This window comes from Lentinula edodes, assembly GCF_021015755.1.
Source record: "Lentinula edodes strain Le(Bin) 0899 ss11 chromosome Unknown C8R40scaffold_17, whole genome shotgun sequence".
NCBI lineage: Eukaryota > Fungi > Basidiomycota > Agaricomycetes > Agaricales > Omphalotaceae > Lentinula > Lentinula edodes.
Window position 1 is genome coordinate 609,984 of NW_025764323.1, and position 25,089 is coordinate 635,072.

At 45.2% G+C, this 25,089-nt stretch overlaps 6 protein-coding genes across 6 annotated transcripts; 5 read left to right on the forward strand and 1 right to left on the reverse strand.

Moving 5' to 3' along the window:
- Positions 1–8,380: 8,380 nt before the first annotated feature.
- C8R40DRAFT_1104383 (uncharacterized protein) lies at positions 8,381–8,612 on the forward strand (the record flags this gene model as incomplete). The annotated part of the gene is made up of 2 exons (XM_046228063.1): positions 8,381–8,508; positions 8,530–8,612. Coding segments are annotated over 2 exons (211 nt in total), but the record flags the coding sequence as incomplete, so codon positions are not given.
- Positions 8,613–14,015: 5,403 nt separating this feature from the next.
- Positions 14,016–15,141, forward strand: C8R40DRAFT_1069504 (uncharacterized protein; the record flags this gene model as incomplete). The annotated part of the gene is made up of 5 exons (XM_046226118.1): positions 14,016–14,268; positions 14,319–14,390; positions 14,573–14,697; positions 14,893–14,962; positions 15,020–15,141. 5 exons carry the CDS (start codon positions 14,016–14,018, stop codon positions 15,139–15,141), a joined length of 642 nt encoding a protein of 213 aa, XP_046086598.1.
- Positions 15,142–16,226: 1,085 nt separating this feature from the next.
- On the forward strand, positions 16,227–18,146 carry C8R40DRAFT_1170604 (uncharacterized protein; the record flags this gene model as incomplete). The annotated part of the gene is made up of 1 exon (XM_046231562.1): positions 16,227–18,146. The coding sequence occupies one exon, from the start codon at positions 16,227–16,229 to the stop codon at positions 18,144–18,146; it is 1,920 nt and encodes a 639-aa protein (XP_046086599.1).
- A 1,685-nt stretch (positions 18,147–19,831) lies between these two features.
- C8R40DRAFT_1189279 (uncharacterized protein) lies at positions 19,832–20,914 on the forward strand (the record flags this gene model as incomplete). Its single annotated transcript, XM_046233035.1, has 1 exon — positions 19,832–20,914. A coding segment is annotated over one exon (888 nt), but the record flags the coding sequence as incomplete, so codon positions are not given.
- A 1,007-nt stretch (positions 20,915–21,921) lies between these two features.
- On the forward strand, positions 21,922–23,217 carry C8R40DRAFT_1170605 (uncharacterized protein; the record flags this gene model as incomplete). The annotated part of the gene is made up of 3 exons (XM_046231563.1): positions 21,922–22,099; positions 22,150–22,587; positions 22,649–23,217. 3 exons carry the CDS (start codon positions 21,922–21,924, stop codon positions 23,215–23,217), a joined length of 1,185 nt encoding a protein of 394 aa, XP_046086601.1.
- Positions 23,218–23,572: 355 nt separating this feature from the next.
- C8R40DRAFT_208189 (peptidase A4 family-domain-containing protein) lies at positions 23,573–24,937 on the reverse strand. The gene is made up of 3 exons (XM_046234347.1): positions 24,347–24,937; positions 24,128–24,290; positions 23,573–24,073 (listed from the first exon to the last, which is right to left on the reverse strand). The coding sequence occupies exons 1-3, from the start codon at positions 24,793–24,795 to the stop codon at positions 23,843–23,845; spliced, it is 843 nt and encodes a 280-aa protein (XP_046086602.1). The 5' UTR covers positions 24,796–24,937; the 3' UTR covers positions 23,573–23,842.
- Positions 24,938–25,089: the final 152 nt, after the last annotated feature.

Genomic DNA, 25,089 nt, shown 5'->3' on the forward strand with positions numbered 1-25,089 from the left:
ATTGTAATCTCTCCTTATTGTTCTTTCTCGCTACAAATACCCTTTCGTTCTAGTCCCTCCTTATTGTCTTTTACTTTACCCTGCAGGTACTACTCGTATAGCTCCTAGTAGTTAGCCTGGCGTTCCGCACCGATGTGCCGCTCTATAGATATAAATACTGCCTGTACGCTACTGTAGTTCCTCAGTTTAATTATCAACTTAGATCTCCCTTCCAACTTAGCTCTTCTCTAAGTCTTCAGGCTCAACGCCTTGAAGTATGTTCTCCTCTACCTTAGGACTTAGACGTTCTTTGGTTCGCTCCTCGTCACCGCCGTTACTGCCGCTCTGACTTGGCTGCTACTTAGCTCTTCCCTTCTATACTCTTGATCTCCGGGGACTAACGGCGTAACGGTGGTGTTGTTAATAACTTCACTACTGTCCCACTCGACCTCCCGCTCTTAGACACCTTGTGGCCTCTGGCACGGTTACACAGTGTACATGATCTTAACAGTATAATTAAACTCAATCCGTTAACACCGTACTGACATATCATTTTTTATGCCTCCGAGAACTCAAGCTCAATCTCGAGCTAATTCCGAAGAAAATACTTTCTTCACTACAGCTCAATCATTTGCCCCTTTCTCTGAATCTATTTCTGCCATTGGTCAACCACGTCGCCGTAATCGCGGTTTCGGTCCAGCCACAGTTCCTACTACGTCGACTCTTCCTGAGGCCATGGAAGAAGAACAACAATTCGAATACAGTACTCTGTATACCGGTGATGGACAACCTGTCCAAGTCTTGACCCCTCGCCGTGGACAACCCCCCATGGTCGCTCCAGCTCGGGGCCGGTCTACTACTAGAATTGATTCTCCCATCCTCCAAGCCATAGCTCATCGTACTGGAAAACAACCTCAACGTCATGCTGCTTCAGAATCTCCTCGTGACCCGCCTCCTCACTTTGATCTGGACGCTGGTGATCATGATGATCAAGACCCTCCAGTCGACCCCGACGATCCGGGTGCCAACAACGACAATGACAATCTGGATGACGACTCCGGCGGTTTACCGCGTGGTGAGCCTGGTGACCCCAGTGGTCCTGGTGGTCCTGGTGGTCCCGGCGGTCCTGGTGGACCCGGTGGACCCTGTTCTCCTATCTCTCCTGACATCCCCAACGAGCAACGTGCTATGTTGGAACTTTTCTCGGGATTCAAGGGTTCCATTGAAACCCTTGGTACCGTTCTTGCCGCCCTCGGCCATCCCTCTGACAGCTCTGAATCCAAGAGCAAGGTCAAGGAGCCAGAGGTATTCGACGGTTCGGACCCCCAAAAACTCAAGACGTTCTTCGTCAATCTCGCCCTGGTCTTTAATGACCGTCCCAAGTATTTCACTGACCAACGGAAGGTGAATTACACTCTTTCCTATCTCAGTGGGTCAGCCAAAGAATGGTTTGTCCCTGACATCCTCGACCTGGATCTCGACTCGCTGCTGGCCTGGACGTCCTCCTTCAAGGCCCTTGTAAAGGAGCTACAGGACAATTTCGGCATTTACGATGCCCAAGGTGAGGCCGAAGATTCTCTCGGTAATCTGAAGATGAAGGAAACCGAGAACATCCGGAAATACAACATCCGGTTCAACACCCTAGCTGCTAGTACCAACTGGGATTTTGCTGCCCTAAAATGGGCTTACGGACGAGGTTTAGCTGAACGCATCAAGGACGAAATGGCGCGTTTGCCCGAGCCGGCGACGCTCGCCGATTACCGTCAAGAAGTTCTTTGCATTGACAACCGTTATTGGAAACGCGAGGAAACTAGAAAGCGTGAGGCTGGTAAGCCTTTTATTGCTCGGAACCCGAAGAAGGGTTCCTCGGACTTTAAGACTGGTTCTACTAACCAGCAAAACAACTCTCAGCCATCTGGCTCTTCAGCGCCGTTCACGCCGAAGCCTAAACCCTTCTCTGGTAGTAAGCCTAACAACAATGGTAAGACCCAGAATTCCGGCCAATCCGGCGGTCAGCGCTCCGCGTTCAACCATCTTGGTGCAGATGGGAAAGTCCTTCCCTCCCAGAGGGAAAGAAGGATGAAGAACAACCTTTGTCTCTTCTGCGGTGGTAAGCATCAGATTGCTGACTGCAATAAGTGAAAGGCCCGAGAGTCGAAGGGCCGTGCTGCTGAAGTTGAAGAAACCCCCGAAGCAACGCCAATCTTTGTTGAAGAGGAATCAGAAAACTAGTCCGCAGCTCTTGTTCCCTGGTATGAAACGGGAGCTGCGTTGATCAGGTTCGTACCTCACCTGGGGAGTTATATCTCAACGCGTCCGCTCTTTCTTCCATTGAACGATCTCTTGTCATATCATTAACTACTGAATTTCCTTTATCCGATTCAGCCGCGCCGGCCGAACCTATTTCTGCTCTTCTTAAATTTCCTACTCTTGTTGATTCTGGTTCTACTGACTCTTTCATTGATACTCATTATGTTTCTCAAAATTCTATTCCTACGACCAAAATTTCTCCTGTTAATCTTCGTCTCTTTGATGGTTCATTATCTTCTAAACCAATTACCGATATGGCGAACATCGCCGTTCGGTTCCCTTCTGGCGAGCTGCTCCTATTGCCCTTTTATGTTACTCATTTAAATTCATCTTGTAAAGCAGTATTAGGTTACAGTTTCTTATCCCGCTACAATCCATTGATTGACTGGGCATCTCGAAACATTACGTTCCATAACACTTCACACTTTGATTCTCCACAGACATCTGTGCCTTCTGCCACCAACACCCTTGATGCAAAGGTCGCTGTTCCGCTACCGGAACCTTCGCCGTCAGTTTCCCCAACAATTCTGGAAACCCCTCCTGGGGATTCACTTTGCTCTCGCTCCCACTCTTGGACGTTACGGGCCAAGCCCCTCTCGTCTAAATTCCCCTTTGAACCCATCTATTCCTATCCTACGGTCTCTCAATTTGCTGCTCAACTGGAAACTCCTGAGGTCGACATTGCACTCGTCAGTGCTGCAGTCTTTAATAGGGCTTGCAAGGACACTGGTATGGAACCTATTCTTCTTCGTGCTATCCACTCTGAGGTCACGGCCCGCGCTGCCGACCGCTCATCCACCGCTCCTACTGTCCCTCCACTTCATCATTCCATCCCAGAAGAGTATGCTGAGTTTGCAGATGTCTTCGACGAGATTGCTGCAGATTCATTACCTGAACACAGACCCTACGACCTGAAGATTGACTTGGAAGAAGGCGCTTCGCCACCTCTTGGTCGAATTTATCCTTTGTCGGAAAAGGAGTTAGTCGCCCTTAAGGACTTTATTGACAAACAACTGGCCACTGGTGCCATTACCCCATCTTCCTCGCCTCATGGCGCTCCGGTACTCTTTGTTCCCAAGAAGGATGGGAAACTTCGGCTTTGCGTGGACTTCCGCAGTCTCAACCGCATCACCAAGAAGGACCGCTACCCTCTGCCGTTGATCTCAGACCTCCTCAACGCTCCGAAACGAACTAAAATCTACACCAAATTGCACCTCGCTCACGCTTATCATCTAGTCAGAATAGCAGAAGGTGATGAATGGAAAACCACCTTTCGGACCCGCTACAGCTCTTATGAATGGAAGGTTATGCCGTTCGGCCTTACGAATGCACCTGCTGCTTTCCAACATTTTGTTAATGACATTTTCTCTGACATGCTAGATGTTTGTGTCATTGTCTACCTCAACGACATTCTGATCTACTCTGACATGCCGGAGGAACACCGAGAACATGTCAAGGAAGTTCTTTGGCATCTACGGAAACATCAGCTTTACGCCAATCCTGACAAATGCAAGTTTAATATGGATACCGTTGAGTATTTGGGTTATATTCTTTCTCCTGACGGATTGACCATGTCCAAAGAGAAAGTACAGACCATTCTGGAATGGCCTGTTCCTAGGAAGGTTAAGGACATTCAGTCCTTTCTGGGTTTTGCAAACTTCTATCGTCGTTTTATTTATAATTATAGTGATATTGTTGTGCCAATGACTCGGCTTACCCGGAAGGGCGCTCCCTGGATCTGGGACAACAATTGTCAAGAGGCTTTTGAAAACCTCAAAATTGCTTTTACTTCTGCGCCTATTCTCACTCACTGGGAACCCAATCGTCCTATCATTGTGGAAACTGATGCTTCCGATTACACCATTGCAGCGATTCTCTCCATTCAGACTGTTGACAGTGAAATTCATCCTTTAGCCTTCCTCTCCAGAACTCTTCACACTGCGGAGTTCAACTACGACACTCACGACAAAGAGCTCCTTGCCATCTTCGAAGCCTTCAAAGCTTGGCGCCATTATCTGGAAGGTTCCAGCGATCCTGTGGACGTCGTCATCGATCACAAAAATCTTGAGTATTTTTGTACTACCAAGATTCTCACCTGTTGACAGGTCCATTGGTCAGAGTATCTCCACCAATTCAACATGGTAATTCACTTCCGACCAGGGAAGCTCGGTGAAAAACCAGATTCGATAACTAGATGCTGGGACGTCTATCCCAAAGAGGGGGATATTGGCTACACGCAAGTCAACCCTCACAACTTCCGACCTATCTTCACTAATGAGCAACTGACTACTTCTCTTCGAGCTACCTTCTTAGAAGGCCCGATGCTCCGAGCCTCTATCGTTATGGATATCGAAGCTCTGCACCAAGCCATCATTCTCGCTCTTCCGAAGGACCCGAGCTCTGTTGTTGGTTTGGAACTTGCAAAAGATCCTTCTAATGAACGTTGGAGCTTAGGTAGTGATGGGTTACTATCTGGGCTCTTGGCAAAGTGCTCTCCATGGAACTTCATTATACCTCTGGATATCATCTCGAAGCCGATGGGCAGACCGAGCATGTCAACCAAACTCTCAAGCAGTACATCAGGATCTATTGCTCCTACCAACAAGATGACTGGTCGCCTTTACTCCCGATCGCCGAGTTCGCCTATAACAACGCTCCCAATGCTTCCACAGGTATTACTCCATTCTTCGCTAACAAAGGATACCACCCAAACATCACCGTTCGGCCCGAGGTCGATATGAAGTCTGATCTAGCTAGAGACTTCGTCGTCAACCTTGATGAACTCCACGCTTTCCTTTGGGAGGAAATCCTTCTAGCTCAATCCCGTTACAAGGAACAAGCTGACAGGAAAAGAATCTCGCACCCGGAGTTCCTGATCGGCTCCGAAGTATTTGTTCTTGCTAAGCACATTCGATCTACTTGTCCTACTGAAAAATTCTCAGAAAAATATCTTGGTCCTTTCAAGGTCATCAGTCGACCTGGTACTCTGTCTTATGAGCTTAAGCTCCCGGACTATCTTCGCCGCATTCACCCGGTTTTCCACGTCTCACAGCTGGAGCCAGTTATGCCAAACCCATTCCCGAATCGTACTCAATCTCCTCCACCTCCAATTGAAGTTGATGGTGAAGAGGAGTACAATGTTGCCGAAATCCTGGACTCCAAACTGGATAGAAGGTATAAACGTTGTCCTCTACATTATTACATTCGGTGGGCCGGTTACGAAGGTACCGACGATGAATTCTCCTGGGTTACTGCTGATGAACTGGTACCCACATTTCACACCCGATACCCTTTAAAGCCTGGACCTTGATCACAAAAAACATTTTATTCCTTTCCCTGAAATTCCGTTCTCCACCAAAGATTACTTCGTTGCGTTGAGAGGGTAAACACAATGATAGCAAATTGAGTGTTTATCCCTCTCTCTTAATTGCTTATTCAGTTCTTCAATTACTGTTTCACTTATTTTTCATTCACACTTAAACTACTTATACTTCAAACTAATTATTTCTTCCGCCGCTTCGCGGCCCATTCGCTTTATGATTTCAAGATACGATAACATTCTATTATATACAAAAAAAAAAAAACCAAAAAATTTATATGTAACAACAGCAGGAGACAAGATTACAAGAAAAGGCCGAAGGGCCAAGTGTCATGCCCTGTCCCTAAAAGCTCCCCTTGTTACCCTCCTAGACATCCCAGAACTGCTTATCAGCTCCTTTGCACCTCCCAAATAACCTCCCATGAAACCCCCATGGACCACGGAACCCTAGCCAACCTCCCGACCAATGCTAACCTCCATCTGAAGTGACAGCCCCATGACCCGCATATGCCGCTGGACAATCCCCTATCAATTTAGCCTCATGGGCTCCGCACTTCATGCCAGCCCCATTAGATGCTTGTTTATTACAATGTCCCTTTACCTATTCAGCCCACCTATATAAGTATCCTCAGTAACATAAGTGTCCCTAGCTTGGTATATTTTGAACACACACCCTTTTGCATAGGTCCAGTCCCTGTCCCTTTGTACCTGCTAACCATACGGATTTCTCTTTACTCTCAGTTTCTCTATCTCAGTTTCTCTCTACTCTTGTCTGTTGTCTCTCCGATCATCTATATGATCAAATATACACTTTTACTTCAAGTCTAAGCCATCCGAGTGAGTCTCCGAGCTCTCTCAAACAATACTAAAGCTCCCCAACGCCTAAACGCTTTGGTGAGTCACCCTTCCCCAAACCTCCTCGAGCTCCCTAGCTACTCCAGAGGCTTCGGGACCTCGATCTAGGTAACGTTGAAGTTACCTCTTACGTCGAACTACATACCGCTAACGAGCTTGCCTCGTTTTTGTGTGAAAGAGAAAGGAAGGAATCTAATGGGCACTCCAACCAACCAATCTAATACACAATATGTGAGTTCACTGCTATCAAATTTATTTAATAGCAAGGGGTAGCGTTGGCAAAGGTTCCGCAAAGCTTTGAGAGCTAAGTAAGAAGCTTTGATCAATCAATTTGAATCGTTCTAAGGATTCGATATATTCCTTTGATCAAGGTAGATTTAGCACGATTTGTGCTGTGGTTTGTATTGATTTGGGTATATCAAGAATTGGGGGTTTGAATCAAAGTAAATTAAAACCGAAACACACAGACCCCTACGGAGGGCTAGAACTATGTGCTGGCACAACCACACAGCGTGATTTGCCCTTAAGACCAACGACTGATCCTAAGTTCGAAGAATACCCAACAACTGGATAGACTTCTCACAGTCACAAGGAGCAGAACACGACGTTCCTATACTCACAAGTGCCGGGCCCGAATGGCTGCTAGCGAAGAGGTTTCAGTCTGGCGGGAGTGTGTCTTTCCTTTTTACGGATTAGCACTGCAACGTCGTCCCAAAATCACTTGTATTCCAGATACATCGGATCGCTATTTATACATACAGAATATAGAGTCGCATAGTACAATTAATTTAATACAATAAACGTTCGGAACCGCAAGGAAACTTCTACACTCAGTCAGATACCATTTAATTTGAATCTACATGTCCTTATTTGGTCCATATTGGTTCCAAGATTCTAGTATACCTCCAAACATAGGTAGGTACTTCAATATTCATTTAATTTAATTGTTTTTGGAGGATGACTCGAATGGTGTTCAACTGTCATTGCTGTTCAACACTTACTTCGATCGTTTGTCACCTTGTCCGGAGGCAAATCAGCTCTCCTCAATTCTAATCCTATCAATCTGATTCATCTGGATTAAACTAATTGCTTCTCTCTTTCAATAGACACCCATTGTGCCTACACTCAATCAAGGGAGTTACGCATAGTATTCATTTAATTGCATTCTTCAATATTTTCTATGTCAGGACTCTTTGACATTCATTTGATATGCCTTCGGAGCCTCGCAGTACTTCGATCGTTCTTCTAGTCATTTTCCTCAACCATGCAACTCGATTGGTCTATTAGACTAAACCGCAGTCTTTTAGATTAATGCATGATCTCGTTCTAGAAGGAGTATTTGATAATTCCTGAGTTCTAGAAAGTCATTTTGAGTCAATCCTCGGCTCATGGTCACTTGAGTAAGTTCTTCCAAACTCCTGCCAGTGTAAGGTCCAATAAGAATACCCTTGGTATGTCATACGTGAATGGTCATCCTTCGGATGTAGTCCGAGTCTGGTATAATCCTGCTTGACGAACAGGTAGACTGCTATCCGTAGGTAGTATCGGGGATGGGTAAACTGACCAACTTGTGGTAGTATGGGTATATGGTCCCTTCAACTTATTAGACTGATTCAGTATCGACTTTGACTGTCAATCTGGGTCTCAATTACAGTCCTCTTGATACAAATCTATATGTGAAAATGTCCCAATTCACAGCATAGATGTCTAGCCAAAATTTAGGCGTGTCACCGCTTCTCCGTTACCACCTCCAACACTCGAGGACGTCCACCCTCAAGCCCAGTTCCCGGGGACCTACCCTCCCGGGCGTATACCTTCTCGGGAGCTTACACACTCGAGACCCATTTCCATCTACAACCTATTCGATCCTATATTGACGTTCGAGCGAGTACAACTCCTACTACGCAATACTACTAGGTCCCATACTTCTACCTAACCTCCCTACGCCTTAGGGACCTCCCTGGACCTCCTAGAAGCCCCTTCAAGGGTCATACCTCTTCACCCCAGCCACTACTAGGTCATTCCTGTCCTCAGTCGCGGTTCCCGTAGCTCCCTTCGAGCTCCAGCCTGCTCCTAGCACGCTACAACATAAACCCTTTTACACCAAACCCTACCTTAAGACCTATTCTGACCCAGGTCTTACACCGAGGTCCAATGTCCGTTTCTACTCTACTCCGCCCTCTCCTTCTCCAATTGCGCCTCGGTCAGCACCATCTCCTCCTCCTCTCCCTCTCCATCCTTCTCTACTTCCTTGTCCTCCTCCACTTCTTTTTCTTCTTCTTCTTCCTCACTCTCCTCCATGATTCTTTGTCGTTTCAGTGGGCGCCGCCGCTCAGTAACCCTCCTCGACAGTCCCGCCGTCACCGGTCCTTCACCCATGCCCATCATGGCCATCCTTGTCTCCATAGCTATAAGTCAGGCATGGTTGTCTTCCTGTCTCCTTAACAGCTGGCGGAGGTATTGGTGGGACTTGGAGTTGGCCTCCTGCAAGGCCCGGAGGTCAGCGAGACTCTGCGCCATTTGACTCTCCATGACGGCCATCCACTCACCAGAACCGCCTTCCTGCTTGCTCGTCAATGGCCGCCCCGAAAAGGAGCAACGCACCTTGGAGTCATGGCAGGGCTTGCAGATGACAGAACTCCGCTTGCCAGCCTGCTGCAGGCAAGGGATTTTCTTGGCCTTACATCTCTCACAAGGCTCCCTCTCCTCATCGTTGTCGTCGTCGCCGTTGTCCAGATCTCCACCAACTGGCTGAAAAGGAAGAGGATAAGTACAACTTTAAGAAAGAAGACTCGGAGTACTTACCTGCACTGGGACCTTCTCTCTCCCTCCTAATTTCTACCACGGGCCTCCAAGGGGAAACCGACATCTCACTGGGCAAAGTGCCCCACTGACTTCTTGCTGTAGCGGCCTCCACTAGTAGCCGCCGTCGCTCCACGGCCTCCACATTCTGCTGCTGAGCCCGAGTGGCCCGATCTCGCGCCTCCTGCACTGCCTTCCTCCTTGCCGCACTCGCCCGAGCAGCAGCCTCCTTCTTCTTCCTCTCTTCTTCTGCGCTCCTTGCAGCTGTTTCCTCCTCTGCCTTCCGTACCTTCATCCTCTCCACTCTAGCTAAGGTGTCCCGCATGATGCTGTCCTCATCTTCATCAGCAGGGACGCCGGGACTCGGGGGATCAGTGGGGCGGGAAGAAGTGCTGGCAGTAGGTTGAGTAGTGGTGGTAGTGGTAGTTCGGCTGGTCGACATCCTGAGGGACTTAGAACTTTTTGGAGAAGTTGAGCCCAAAACCCTCGCCCTTTTATAGGGAAAAACCGCGCATGGACCAGCTAAAATTTTCCATCAAATTGTACTCAGCTTATGGCGGACCAACGAACTTTTCCTGATGACTAAAGGGATAATTGCCGATGCTGACGTGTTTTAAAATTTTTTTGCTCTGGTGACTAATAGTATTTCCCGATGCTAACGGCTTTCGAGGGCTCAAGCCTAAGAGGGGGATACTGTCAAGTCCATGTCTCGGTACCCCATTCCTCCACTTGGTATTCCGAAGATCCACCTTTTATTGTAATCTCATTCTTATTGTTCTTTCTCGTTACACATACCCTTTCACTCTAGTCTCTCCTTATTGTCTTTTACTCTACCCTGCAGGTACTACACGTATAGCTCCTAGTAGTTAGTCTAGCGCTCCGCACCGATGCGCCAATCCGTAGATATAAATACTGCCTGTATGCTACTGTAGTTCCTCAGTTTAATTATCGACTTAGATTCCCTCCTCAATTTAGTTCTCCTCTAAGTCTTCAGGCTCATTGCCTTGAAGTACTCTCTACTCTAACCTTAGGACTTATAAGTTCTTTGGTTCACTCCTCGTTGTTGGCAATACTGCCACTCCGACTTGGCTGCTACTGGCTCCTCTCTTCTATACTCTCGATCTCTGGGGAGTAACGGCGTAACGGCGGTGTTGTTAATAACTTCACCACTGTCCCATTCAACCTTCCGCTCTTAGACACCTTGTGGCCTCTGGCACGGTTACACGATGTACATGATCTTAACAGCCTCATGTTCTCTAGATCCCCTGATGTTCCCTTGTTCACATCCTGTACCTATTGAAGTAGCTCCGCAACGTCCCCAAGCCCCAGCTTGGTATATTTTGAATACACACCCTTTTGCATAGGTCCAGTCCCTGTCCCTTTGTACCTGCTAACTATACAGATTTCTCTTACTCTCAGTTTCTCTATCTCTGTCTCTCTACTCTTATCTTTGTCTCTACAATCGTCTAAATGATCCAATATACACTTTTACTCCACGTCTAAGCAATGCAAGTGAGACCCCGAGCTCCCTCGAACAATACTAAAGCTCCCCAATGCCTACCGCTGGTGAGCCAACCTCCCCAAAACCTCCTTGAGCTTCCCAACTGCTCCACAAGCTCTGGGACCTCGATCTAGGTAATGTCAAAGCTATCCCTTACGTTGAACTACGTACTGCTTCTCCATTACTACCTCCACTACTCGAGGATGCCCGCCGTTACCCCCACTTCCCGGGACCTCCTTCCTGGGCTCATACTTTATTGGGAGCTTACACGTTTGAGACCTACATCAACTACAACCTACATTATCCTACGTTGATGTTCCTAACTAGTACAACTCCTACTACGCAGTGCTCTTATGTCTACTAGTTCCCGTTACTTCTATCTTCCCTCATTACGCCCTAGGGACCTCCCTGGACCTTCTAGGAACCCCTTAAAGGGTCAACCCTTCCAATCCGAACTACTCTTAAGTCATTTCTGTCCTCAGTCACGGTTCCCGTAGCTCCCTTCGAGCTCCAGCTTGCTCCTAGCATGCTACAACATAAACCCCTTATACCAAAACCTACCCTAAGACCAATTCTGACCCAGGTCTTACAGTAGGAGGCATCTACATGAGTTGGAGAAGACAAATGGACCCCAGGAGACTGTAAGGGAGGTAAGGCCTCATTCAGAGGGCTCCCACGACTTGAGGTGCATGGCTCGACTGTAAGACCTGGGTCAGAATAGGTCTTAAGGTAGGGTTTGGTATGAAAGGGTTTATGTTGTAGCATGCTAGGAGCAGGCTGGAGCTTAAAGGGAGCTACGGGAACCGCGACCGAGGACAGGAATGACCTAGTATTGGCTGGGATGAAGAGATATGACCCTTGAAGGGGTTCCTATAAGGTCCAGGGAGGTCCCTAAGGCGTAGGGAGGTTAGGTAGAAGTACGGGACCTAGTAGTATTGCGTAGTAGGAGTTGTACTTGCTAGAGCGTCAACGTAAGATCAAATAGGTTGTAGTGGAGATGGGTCTCGAGTGGTAAGCTCACGAGAAGGTATACACCCAGGAGGGTAGGTCCCCGGGGACTGGGTTTAAGGGTGGATGTCCTCGAGTGTTGGAGGTTGTAACAGAGAAGCAGTACGTAGTTTGACATAAGAGGTAGCTTCGACGTTACCTAGATCGAGGTCCCGAAGCCTATGGAGTAGCTAGGGAGCTCGAGGAGGTTTGGGGGAGGGTAGCTCACCAAAGTGTTTAGGCATTGGGGAGCTTTAGTATTGTTTGAGGGAGCTCGGAGACTCACTCGGATGGCTTAGACTTGAAGTAAAAGTGTATATTTGATTGTATAGATGATCGGAGAGACAACAGACAAGAGTAGAGAGAAACTGAGAGTAAAGAGAAATCCATATAGGTAGCAGGTACAAAGGGACAGGGACTGGACCTATGCAAAAGGGTGTGTGTTCAAAATATACCAAGCTGGGGCTTGGGATATTGCGGCGCTACTTAAATAGGTACGGGAAGTGAACAAGAGAACATCTGGAGGACATGAGGCAACTAATCGAGATTAGTACTTAATGGGGTTGGCGGTTAGGAGGGTTTTGTATGCATGTTGGGGTGATCATGAGGATGTTTGGGTAGGTATATCAGGGCAATGGTGGTACTGTCTTGGGGAGGTGCATGGTGGTGGAGGTGCGTGGTGGTACTTGGGGAGGTGCAGCGGTAGGTAGGAAGTGTGGCGACGTGTGGCTGGTACTGGAGCTAGTCTGGTTGTAGCCAGGGCATGACATCGACAACATCTTGATGACCCGTAAACTGGGGGTGAACACCAGAACCACACAATGGTAGTCCAAAGCCTTATCCACCTCCTGATCATGTTCCATGGAACATTTATGCTTCGAGGAGGATGCCTCCCCTATCCTGACTGCCCATTTTCTCTTCCTTGGAACAAAGAGGGCCTTGTCTGGAACTGGCTGACTACGTGGACCGGATGGAAGTGGTTCTGCAACTGTGGAAAGCTTTGGTTGGCAATGAAGGAAATCCCCCAACTCTAAACAATCCTCCTCAAGCTGATTCTGATTATCGAGCGGACTCAACTTAAAGAGAGCCCAATTGGAACTAGTACTGGACTCAATTCTATCTGCGATGGTCCTCCATTGCTCTGGGAGGAGGGAAAATTGAGTACGTTGACCCGGATCTCTGTGTACTTCCAAAAATCTATGTGCAAAAGCCAGGTTGAGGGAGCATTTATGGGCAAAGTAGCAGAACTGCACTAATTGTCCCAGAATGCATGGTTTTGTTGTTGCAGTTACTGCAACGAGCTAGGTGAGGGACAACAAAGCAACTCCCTGACTTCTTACTGCGCACACAAAAGGAACCAGGAAGACCGGTGGCAGCAAGGACAGGCCACAGAGGATCATCCACTATGTACTGCGCCAAGGAGACACCTACGCTGAAGACAGACTTAAACAAAGCTAGATGACCAAGAGGGGGGTCCTCCTCAGTCATAAAGGGAGGATTAGAAGGAGGCAGAGGCATGGATTGTGGGGAAGTAACAGGATGGGAGCTGGAACCAACAGCAGTGGGGAGCGTAGACATCGCAATCGAGTTTGAGTCTGATAATTGATGAAGTGGACAGTAGGAAGACAAAGCAGCAGGGAAAAAAGAACTTGTAAACGAAAAAGTTCAAAACCATGTGAAAATCACATGACTTGACAGGACCAAGACACAACCTCCTCGGAGGCTCGGAGGAATAGATGGGGGGATAATGTCATGCACTGGCACTAACCCACAATGCCGTAATTCCTTTCTCCCACCCAAGTAATGCCCCCGAACCTCCTTCCCCTGTTATTTAGGACCTAAAGATAATATTACAACAAGCAGATTTTCTGTAAATTTGAATTTGAATTTTTGACTTTCAAAAAATGGCCGTACCCAATAGAAATTTGCTAAAATTCGGAAAAATGTGCAAAACACTCCTTTCACCATCTAATGATGATTTTGAAATAAAAACAAGACCCTAACAAGTGGGTGTGTGTGACTAAAAAAGGTAATTTTAAGCGCGCATCTCTCCAGATCTCTCCTCACAAGGCTCGAACATGGCTGGTGGCAAGGGTGGACGTCCTCAAAAGAGAAAAAGAAACATTACTGGCTTAAGAAATCAATGTCAGCCACAACAAGAGACTACACCTACTTCAGATAATGGCAAAGAAACCCAAGAAACCCAAGAATTCATAGTTTCTCCAATTTCTAATACCTCTGAAAATCCCAACGAGATCTTGGATGATTGTTGGGTACCAGAAGATCATATCAGAACTGCTAGCTACTAGGTATGGAGAAGATGAAGATTCAGAAGATGAGGATGAAGACCTTTTGCCTCTAGACTGGGATAATGAGGTTTTTGCACAAGAGGACTTACAGGAAGCAATGTTTCATTATGCTGCAGCAATGGATAATGACATCAAGGATGAGGACTGGGTTCCGGACTATTTGCAACAGAGGAAAAAGTATCGACGTGCAGAACGAGAGCAGAAAGGTTATACCATTTTATTTCCAATTGAAAAACTTCACAATTATGCTACTCAGAGCATCCGAAAACATATGTGACTGGTCCAGATCTTGCAAGAGCATCAAAGTGCACTCAAACCTGTCGAAGGAGTGAGCAGATTGACCAGAAAACATTACTTAATTTTGGCTTCAATAGCAGAGAATGTTGAGTGAATGTATTTTGTGCTCATGTCGAGCCTGATACTTCCACTTCATCATCGTGTCCACCATCTCATAGGTCAATGAACTCGGCTTCAGTAATGTTCGGGAGCCATCTATTCCAATTTGAGAAGAGTCATTTGAGCCTGTTCTGACATGGGATGGGGATGGACCTCCAGATATCATCCAGCAAGACATTACAGACAGCCAAAAAGAAGAGTTAGCAGCAGAGAGCTGGGAAGAAGAGATGGATAAACAGGTCAGTCTTCACCCTCAAAGCGAAATTCGCTCATGGGAGGAGTTACGGAAAGAGATTAAGGATGATCTGAAGAAGGGGAAGAAGTTGTCAATGCCACTTTCACAGGTCAATCAACTGCTAATCCTTCGAAACTTCACAACACTTCGCGTGAAGGGATTTGGATGAATGAGAGCAAGCCATGAAATTGCATTACAGTGGCATGAGAAGGACGGCATTCACTTTGCGCGCCGGGTACGACAGCTAGCGAGACATTATCAGGTATTTGGTCAGTTGCCACAAGAGAAAAGAGGTGGTATATGAACATCTTGCACACTCCTTGCAGACGAAACCACTCGCAACCAGAACGAGATAGGATGCAACATTGGACAAGTCGATCAAGATCAAATGAACTATCTGTCGGCAGTATTATTGACCGTGTTGTGGTTAAAGCAGGTAGTATGGTAGATAGTCAGATATCAATACACGAAGGAAAAGATAGTTTCATTCCCTTTACGGAACATCATGCAATAACTGCAAGAATGATCATCACATCAACGGGAAATGCAAATTCATTTTTTCTCCCCCATTGCATAGAAATAAACAAGCCGTGTATCAAATATCCAACAGTTCAAGAAAAACACAGGCATCAAGAATTCCAAAACTTATTTGACGAAAGGGCACGGGCAAAGCACCTACAAGACATTCTAGTAAAAGATGATGAATCATTCATGGAACTATACAGCAAAACAAGCAAAATTCTCTTATCAAGTGCAGAAACTAGCTATGGACGTGTCCCTCAATATTGATCTACAGCAAGAGGTAACCGCATAACTAATCCAGAAATTCAAAGTCAAATAGGATACCTGCGGTCAATTGGTGGGGCTATAAGAATAATTCAAACCCCAGATCTATACTATTTAGTCTCAGCAAAATCAAGAATCACATACCAGAAGTTCTGAAGGAAAAGTCAGCAACAAAGGATCAACCTACTCAAGTATGCTAAACAAGAACGATTAAAGAAAGGAAAAACACTATTCAAAATGAAAGCAAAAGCGATAACTCAACAAGCAGCACAAAGAAGCAAAGGTCAAGTCATGGCAGTGTTGAATGGAACATCATCAAAACAGGTACTATCAAAACCACAGTTTATCCCAATGCCCTCATCATCAAGAGTACTGATTCCGAGAACTCGATTTGTGAACCGGAACAAGTAAAGGAAGCCACAAGGCAATACTGGTCAAATTTGTATCATCACGATCCGCCGCCAAATATTCCTAAACCATGGCTCACAACTCCATCCCTGATTGCCGTGAAAAACAGAGTACAACAAGACCCATTCACATGGCCTCAACTGATAACCATACAAGATCTTCGAGCTCTACTGTCTAAGGAGAACTCAAGACCCGCACCTGGTCCCGATGAATGGGAAAAGTGGGTGGTCAAGAGCATGTCAGATGAAGGCTTGGAACATGTTTCACAAATGTGGAATGCAAACAGACTTACTCAACTGGCATAGTATGATTCTATCCAATTTCATTGCAAATGTTCCCATGACATGGCTGAACTCAAGACTCATACCCTACATATCCGAAAAGAAAGTACTTCCAGATACTCAAGTTGCAACTCAAAAAGATGTACAGACACGAGATCTAATGAGTTATCTGTCAAGCATCAAATGCTGGAGTAACCAGAATAAAACTCAAATTTACGCAATAAAGCGCGATCAAATAAAGGGGTTTGACTATCTTGCACCAGAGGGTTTCTATGATATCATCGAAGCTATTGGTTTACCAGATTCTATTGCAAAATTGGATCAAGCGGCTCAAAAGGATAACAACTGTATCATTCGAACTGCTCATGGGCTGACAAAACCCATAATCATCAACGGCGTAACAAAGCAAGGCGGTCCTTTATCTCCACTCAAGTCAACACTCACAACAAGTATGGGACATCATTACCTCAATGATTTACTCCTTCAAGATCCTGATGCATTGATAATATCAAGTACAAACCAAAGAAAGGATGATCCACATCTCTCAGATGACAATTTAGTTGCAAGAATCGGAATGACTGAGGCGACAGATGACTCATACATATTTCCAAGGACCCTTCAATCACTTCAGAAGAATATGTTACACATGGAACAGTTCCAGTATGCATATGGTTGGCTCACTCAATGGTCAAAAGCGAAGGCATATGTCCTGAATGGGGCAGGCCCGCAACCAGAAAAAGTCACCTTCGAATCAATTTCGACGACGAGTTTACTTCAAACAACATTCCATCAAATACCGTTGATCCAAGATGAACTAGAATTTCTTCAGGTCAAAGTTGACGATGCAGAAGCGCGATTTGAGCAACTGAAAGATATCATTGAGGAGTACCACTTCCCAAGACTCGGAAACCGACCACCAATAACTCTGCTCAACAAGATCATTTCACAAAATATCATTTCGCGATGCAGGGCTCTTCTCTCCTTACAGCCAATCAAGCAAACAGATGCAGATATACTAGATAAAAAGATAAATCGTCTGGTTCACGATCAATTGGGTTTCCCTTTCATGCCGAGCCCAACAATACTAATGCTTCCCATCAGGAACAATGGACTAGGATTCCCATCCATCGCTCGAATTAATGCAGGCCTAGCAACTGATAGAATACGACGGGACCTAAATCATCATATCAAATCATATAGGGACATGGCCAGAATTATGATGGCAGACTGGACATGCTCTCTAAATCACTGTGTTTATCCTATCTCTGGCACTGGTCTACTAACTCAAACACATTCCTCTAGATTTAAAAAGATTCCGTCATCATGGATAATTGCCCAGAGGGTAATGTCTGAGCACAGAGAGAAATTGTCGCTTCCCCGAACAGACAGGACCGAAGTATTGACGGGTGATGTGTCCTTGTCTCACTACATCTCAATTTTCAATCATCATAATCAAACAATACAGGAGAAAATTGATGGTAATGTCATGAAATCACTGAGAGTTAGAGGAATTACTCTGCTTCGTCATGTTGGAATGTGGAAGACAAATCGGCCCAAGGGAAAACCTTCAATAGAGTTAAAAGAAACCATAAATCTTGCAGGATGGACAGCAGCTGGCAAGCAAAACCTCTCACGAATGCAAATTATGCTAAGCTCCTTTGAATTTCACTGGTTGGACATACAATCTATAAATCTGACAACTGAGCAAGAGCAGCGACAGGTAGCCGCTGAACATCAAGTATGCCAGATTGCACTACTATCCGGTCTCCAGCCATCACCTCACATCCAAACGGAACAACAAATTTGGGCCTCAGATGGATCAATGGTACCAGCATCAGCAGGTCTACTCGACAAACGTTCAGTGACAACATCAGTGACGGGCCCTACAACGCTTGTTGCCCAAGTTTCCAGGATAAGCGCATTCATCACTCACGGTGAATTGGCAGGGATCACAGTGACACGCCTAAATTTTGGCTAGACGTCTATGCTGTAAATTGTGACATTTTCACGTATAGATTTGTATTGAGAGGACTGTAATTGAGACCCAGATTGACAGTCAAAGTCAATACTGAATCAGTCTAATAAGTTGAAGGGACCATATACCCATACTACCACAAGTTGGTTAGTTTACCCATCCCCGATACTACCTTCGGATAGCAGTCTACCTGTTTGTCAAGCAGGATTATACCAGACTCAGACTACATCCGAAGGATGACCATTCACGTATGACATACCAAGGGTATTCTTATTGGACCTTACACTGGCAGGAGTTTGGAAGAACTTACTCAAGTGACCATGAGCCGAGGATTGACTCAAAATGAGTTTCTAGAACTCAGGAATTATCAAATACTCCTTCTAGGATGAGATCATGCATTAATCTAAAAGACTGTGATTTAGTCTAATAGACCAATCAGGTTGCATGGTTGAGGAAAATGACTAGAAGAATGATTGAAGTACTGCAAGGCTCCAAAGACATATCAAATGAATGTCAAAGAGTCCTGACATAGAAAATATTGAAGAATGCAATTAAATGAATACTATGTGTAACTCCCTTGATAGAGTATAGGCACAATGGGTGTCTATTGAAAGAGAGAAGCAATTAGTTTAATCCAGATGAATCAGATTGATAGGATTAGAATCGAGGAGAGCTGATTTGCCTCTGGACGAGGTGACAAATGATCGAAGTAAGTGTTGAACAGCAATGACAGTTGAACACCATTCGAGTCATTCTCCAAAACAATTAAATTAAATGAATAACAAAGTACCTACCTATGTTTGGAGGTATACTTGAATCTTGGAACCATTATGGACCAAATAAGGACATGTAGATTCAAATTAAATGGTATCTGACCGAGTGTAGAAGTTTCCTTGCGGTTCCGAACGTTTATTGTATTAAATTAATTGTACTGTGCGACTCTATATTCTGTATGTATAAATAGCAATCCGATGTATCTGGAATACAAGTGATTTTGGGACAACGTTGCAGTGCTAATCCATAAAAAGGAAAGACACACTCCCGCCAGACTGAAACCTCTTTGCTAGCAGCCATTCGGGCCCGGCACTTGTGAGTATAGGAACATTGTGTTCTGCTCCTTGTGACTATGAGAAGTATATCCAGTTGTTGGGTATTCTTCGAACTTAGGATCAGTTGTTGGTCTTAAGGGCACGCTGTGTGGTTGTGCGAGCACATAGTTCTAGCCCTCTGTAGGGGTCTGTGTGTTTCGGTTTTAATTTACTTTGATTCAAAAACCCCAATTCGTGATATACCCATATCAATACAAACCAGAGCACAAATCGTGCTGAATCTACCTTGATCAAAGGAATATATCGAATCCTTAGAACGATTCAATTGATTGATTAAAGCTTCTTACTTAGCTCTCAAAGCTTTGCGGAACCTTTGCCAACACTACCCCTTGCTATTAAATAAATTTGATAGCAGTGAGCTTGCATATTGTGTATGAGATTGGTTGGTTGGAGTGCCCATTAGATTCCTTTCTTTCTCTTTCACACAAAAACGAGGCAAGCTCGTTAACGGCGGCATTGATATTGGCTAAGGACTCAAATAACTCTATTGCGGTTCTCCACACTGATTCACTCTATTGCGTCGGAACAATTAGAAAGGGCTTAGCCCAATGTGATCCAGGAGCAATCGCAAACATCAGGCGATACAATGGTCGCTCTTTCTACAGATGGATAAATGACATTCTGCATCGTAAATCAACTGATATACAGCACGTTAAAGCTCATACCGAAGACACATCCCTTCTATCCCTTCTGAGCTCCGAGGCAGATCACTATGCCACATCAGCTCAGAAACTCGTACACCGGATTCCATCCTTTCCCATTCCAACATTTCACATGGATGAATTTACACCATATTCCTCGTCGCACGGATGGACAGAGTCAAATCTACGTGTATATACTGAAACCGTGATGTTAGAAAAGTCATTGCATGAATTGCAAAACAACGTACGCATGGCAAAATGGCTTTATGAACTGAGACCCCCCAGCGAATTCCCATACACACGCGCATATTCAGCATATTCAGCGGCAATACAACTATACGCTCGTTTGGGTCAGTTGGCTGTAGCGGATACACTGTTTTCAAGGGGAAAAATCGACGAGCCATACTGCAGATTTGGATGTAGGGCACTCGAGGATCCGCATCACTTGTTTGTTGAATGCAAGAGATACACAGAATGGAGGGTTGAGACGAGTAAAGAGATTGAAAATTGTACACGAAGAAAGTTAACAGAAAAGGGCTTCGAGGAGACATCCCAAACAAGTCTCCTCAAAACAGCTAAGTCACTTTTTATTAATGATAAGGATATATGGCCTCTACAGTACTCCTTTTACTATCTAGGTCACATACCAAAGCTCGATTCATTACTGCCGTATTCACCAACAATGACACCTATTGCAAGAGAACAATTACTTCACCATCTGGCAGCAGACTGGCACACGCACATTATACGGCTAGCGGGACGTATTTTTGGGGATTATCAACGGGAAATGGCCAAGAGACTTACCTCGAACCATAAACCTCGATGAACCATCGACAACGCCCCAGTAGTAAACTTCCTTCTCACAAAACCAGCAAAGCCTGGCATTTTACTTGATATCTTATGATACTTTTATTACATACATATTATGGGCACTCCTACTTAAAGTCTGGTTCATCGGGGTTACATGTAGCCTTAGTCCTTTTAGGACACAGATGAATATCATCTTGTAAACTTGTAAACACCAAAGGGTCTTCAGCGGGTTCTTGAAGAGCGCAGCTTCGATCTTCATGGTATCAATGCCAAGTGTGCTCCTGTTTGCCCGTTTGAGAACAATGGGTGCTGCATGGCTCGTCTTTTGAGCAAACAGGAGGATTTTATCAATCAGCCTTCCATGCTGGAGATAATCATCACAAATGCAGGTCATTACTGTATTTTTCTACCAAAATTCCACTGTGAGCTTAATCCAATTGAAATGGTGTGTTAAGAAAATCATAATACTTGTTTTTCCTACTGATATATCTTCAGTACTGGGGCTGGGTAAAGTACAGATTCAAGGAAATACCCAAGAAAACATTCCAAGAGGCCAAGGATGCTGCATTTAAGTCTCTTGATGAATGCCCGATTCAGGTTATACAATGTTTCATTAATCGTTATTTTTGATGGATGAGTGCATACCGGCTCAAACTCTCAGGGAAGGCAGCAGTGGGCAGTGCGGAAGCAGAAAACACATCGCTCTATTTCTGCAGGTGCGATGATGCATCTAGATGCGATCTTACAGCCCACTACTAGCTAGAAGTACGCCTATGTAATGAAAATTTTCGATGAAATGGCCCAAAAAAATTGGCCGTTCCTAAAATGTCGTGGGAAAAACTTCGGAAGTGCTTTTTTCGACGTATTTCACCTTTCTAAGCTCAAATCCGTACTCATTTGGGCCTAGAAAACTCATGATCCATGGCAATTAAATTTGTCGACTTTGATTGTCCCCGACTGTACGTTAATGATAGTCTCTCCAATGTCTATGTGAATAACATTGTTATTAACTAGGGGACCTGCTAACTCGTACCGGCCGAATCACAGAGCCGGCTACAATGTCATCACGGATGCGCTTCTCTTTTACGTTTTTCCTTCGCAGTTTTTTTTTTCACTTCTTAAAAAATCCTCAACCAACTTTAACGTATCCTTGTATCCCCTGGTATCTCGACCCATCGAATGAACAGCGTCACCGTGCCCAATCCAAGACAAAGTAAAATGAATCGGCAATCCCAAAGCTTGGCTTTTGACTCTCGACAGGACGTCGACGAGGAAAAGACGTTTGACCGGAGTCCCTCGGAGGTCGACCCCACAGACTCTGCTGACGCTGCCCTAAGTCACTGTGAAACACTAACAAAGGAGTTGGAGGAGCTTGATGCTGAAGGTTATCTTCTCCGTAGGTTTTTGGCTTCATAATTCTAAATCTTTTCACACTGGTCACTGCAGAACCTGAAACATACTCTGAAGATGATTGCGTAAAGCTCACTAACTCATTGAATGCCAAAATCCAACACATCTCTGTTTCAGTTGTTCGAGCATGCTGTGAATCCACTGGAACAACATGGCTGACTGCTCGTGGTGTATCTTCTTCTTCCTCAAACAAAACCAACAATTCTAGCATCTCAAACGAAGACCTCCTGCAAATCCAAACCATTCGTTCAATGATAGGTGAACAAGCCTATGAATTCTTTCTGGGCTTACAAGATAGTCAAAACTGTGGCGGCAGCGACTCGGATCAGCTGCACTACAGGTATATTGTTCGTTGCGCTATACAAGCAACTCTAGCAGCACTCTGTGATGAGATACTCAGCGCTTGGTCGTTCAACAAGGAGGAGAACAATGTGCTCTCAAATATTTACATTCTATTGCACAATCAATTTGGTAGTATGTCTTCTATACCCGTGCAGTGTGGGGGTTCAAATTTGTCTAATCCATATTTTGAAAGAAGAGAACCCGGCTTTAACAGGGACTTGGAGATCTCTCACTCGCAGTCAAACCAAAATCGCTCGATACCACGACCTTAAGACTACTGCCATCCGCACCTTCATTAGCGAAACTACAAAAGTCTTAGTCATTTCCGGAGGTATTTCCTGGAACTTGGACGACGGAGAAGGCATTATTCAAGACTATTTCCAAGATGAATTCGCAGATTTATACAACTACTGTTTTCGCCTTGACCGACTCACCGGCGAGAGCATCCACTCTTTTGATCTAGAGTTCTATCTACCCAAACCTGGGGAGTTGTATGCATGGGAAAGCATGTATAACATGAATTCTAACACGAAATCTAGGATTGCTTCTGTGGCTGACTCGAACGTTCCTTGCGCGGGCATCGCTTTCTGTTGCCGCTTAGGATTACTTCGAATTGGAGTAATTGAGCACGAAGCAGATGATACATCCCCTGGGAGATCCGAAGAAGAGATCTTGCTCAAAGCCGGCGTGCAGCTTGCTACTCTCATTTCGAATTGCCGTGTTGACTCGACAGAAATCTGCACTCAAGCATCAATCAACTGACAAGGTTATACACGGTACGCTCAATACAAGGCCTCCTAGTATTGGTTGAGAGGAGAAGGAAACCGAAACCGATTTTGGGATAATGAAAGTTTTAAACAAAATGCGCAATTTTTTTTGCCTTACATCAAGATACAACTATTCCTGACCAATTACCGAAACTTGCTAAATTCGAGAATGTGAAAGAGAGGGGTAGAATTGATATGTAAAAAGGGGTAGGAACTAGAGCGCAGCGATATTGCTACTGATTCACCCAGAAACTTGATTTACTCATCTTTTTCCGACTCTACATAAGCCCATAATCAATCGTGAGCACCATATCAGTGTAAAAGAGAAAATGTATATTATAGCCATATTGGTACAGTCGCGGCACAATACTGAAAAAGGAACAAGTAGATGTTCATTTTCTATGCATAGACAAGGTGAAAGGTGCGTATGTATCGACAAGCACAACAGTTGAATGGGTTTGAGCACAGAAGATTTTCAAGCATTTAGCAACATAGAAAATGAGAAAGATGCGTATTTATCGACAATGATAGCAGTTGAATGATTTTGAACGATCAGAAAATGTTGTGGCATGAAGCACACGTAACAGTAACCATCAATACCCAACCTTACAAAGCCTTTATCATGTATGCTTCACCGTAACAGAATTGCTGGTGAAACTCGTGCTAGTCAACAATTTCTTGTTTTGCACAATGTTCACTTTGATTCCAGAACTGGGTGTAACAGTTTTCTTCGACGTCGATGCAGATGCATTTGTGAACGTGACTGTGCCAAAGTTCGCGAAGGGAACTAGACTGCCATTTTCCTCGTAATCTTCAACAATCCATTCGGCGTTTTGTCCTTTGAGAGCAGTCTAGGCAGGGGGGTTAACAAAATGGAAAAACATGGGACAAAGTTGGCTGCTTACGGAAGAACTAGGTGCATTAAGAGATTGACTGACACTTTTTCCGGTACTCTTATTAGACAAGGTTACTGTGCCTGTTTTCGAACTCGTTGAATGGATGGTGATGGTGATTGTGTTTCCAGCTGAGATAGCGAAATTCGAAAAATCATAGGCGTAGTTTGGATACCTTGGACGAGAGTAAGTATGTTCATCTAATTGAGATGCATGAGTAAGTTGACTCACCACTCATACCATGAATCATAAGTGACTTTTCCTCCGCTGATTTTGAAGTCGACCCCAGCTTGCAAAATAGATTGCGATGCCGTATCACCATCTATACCGACCCAAGCGGAGGCGGCTCCATTACTTCCAGTCGGTTTTGGTACAACGAAAGTCCCTGAAACCGTGGTGAAGTTTTGGCCTGTAGGAGGAGATTCTATAACGGCACCAGCCCAGTTTGTACTGTACTCATCGTGAAGGGTTGTGCCGCTGGATGTGACGGCGAAAGAATTAGGCTCGGACTGCGAATCGGTCCCATTGCTTGTGCTGTTAACCGCAAAGTGGGGTGAGCCGGTGAATGGTCTCGATCCTCGCAAACGTCGTGTGGCTTCGCGTTCTGCGAGTCGTGATGGACGTGCGTATCCGCCAGAGATGAAGATAGCACTGATAACGGAGAGAGTCAAAAATTTCATCGTGAGGGCAAGGACGAGCTTGAATTAAAGTTAATAGTTTGTTCGGGTGGTTATATACAAAAAGTAATGGAGAACCGAATCAGGGGTCTATGATAGACTGAGACGAAACCAATGCTGTAAATATAGGACCTGGTAGGAGAATAGGAGTGACTCACTCGGTTCGACTCAGTCCTCGGTGTAGGAAGTCTGAGACGTAGTGAGGCTCTTTTCTGGAAGAGAGAATTCATCCAAGCGTAGCAAGACAAATGCGTTGAAGACGGAAGGATATCGCGCAAATTGACGCGACGTGTTATT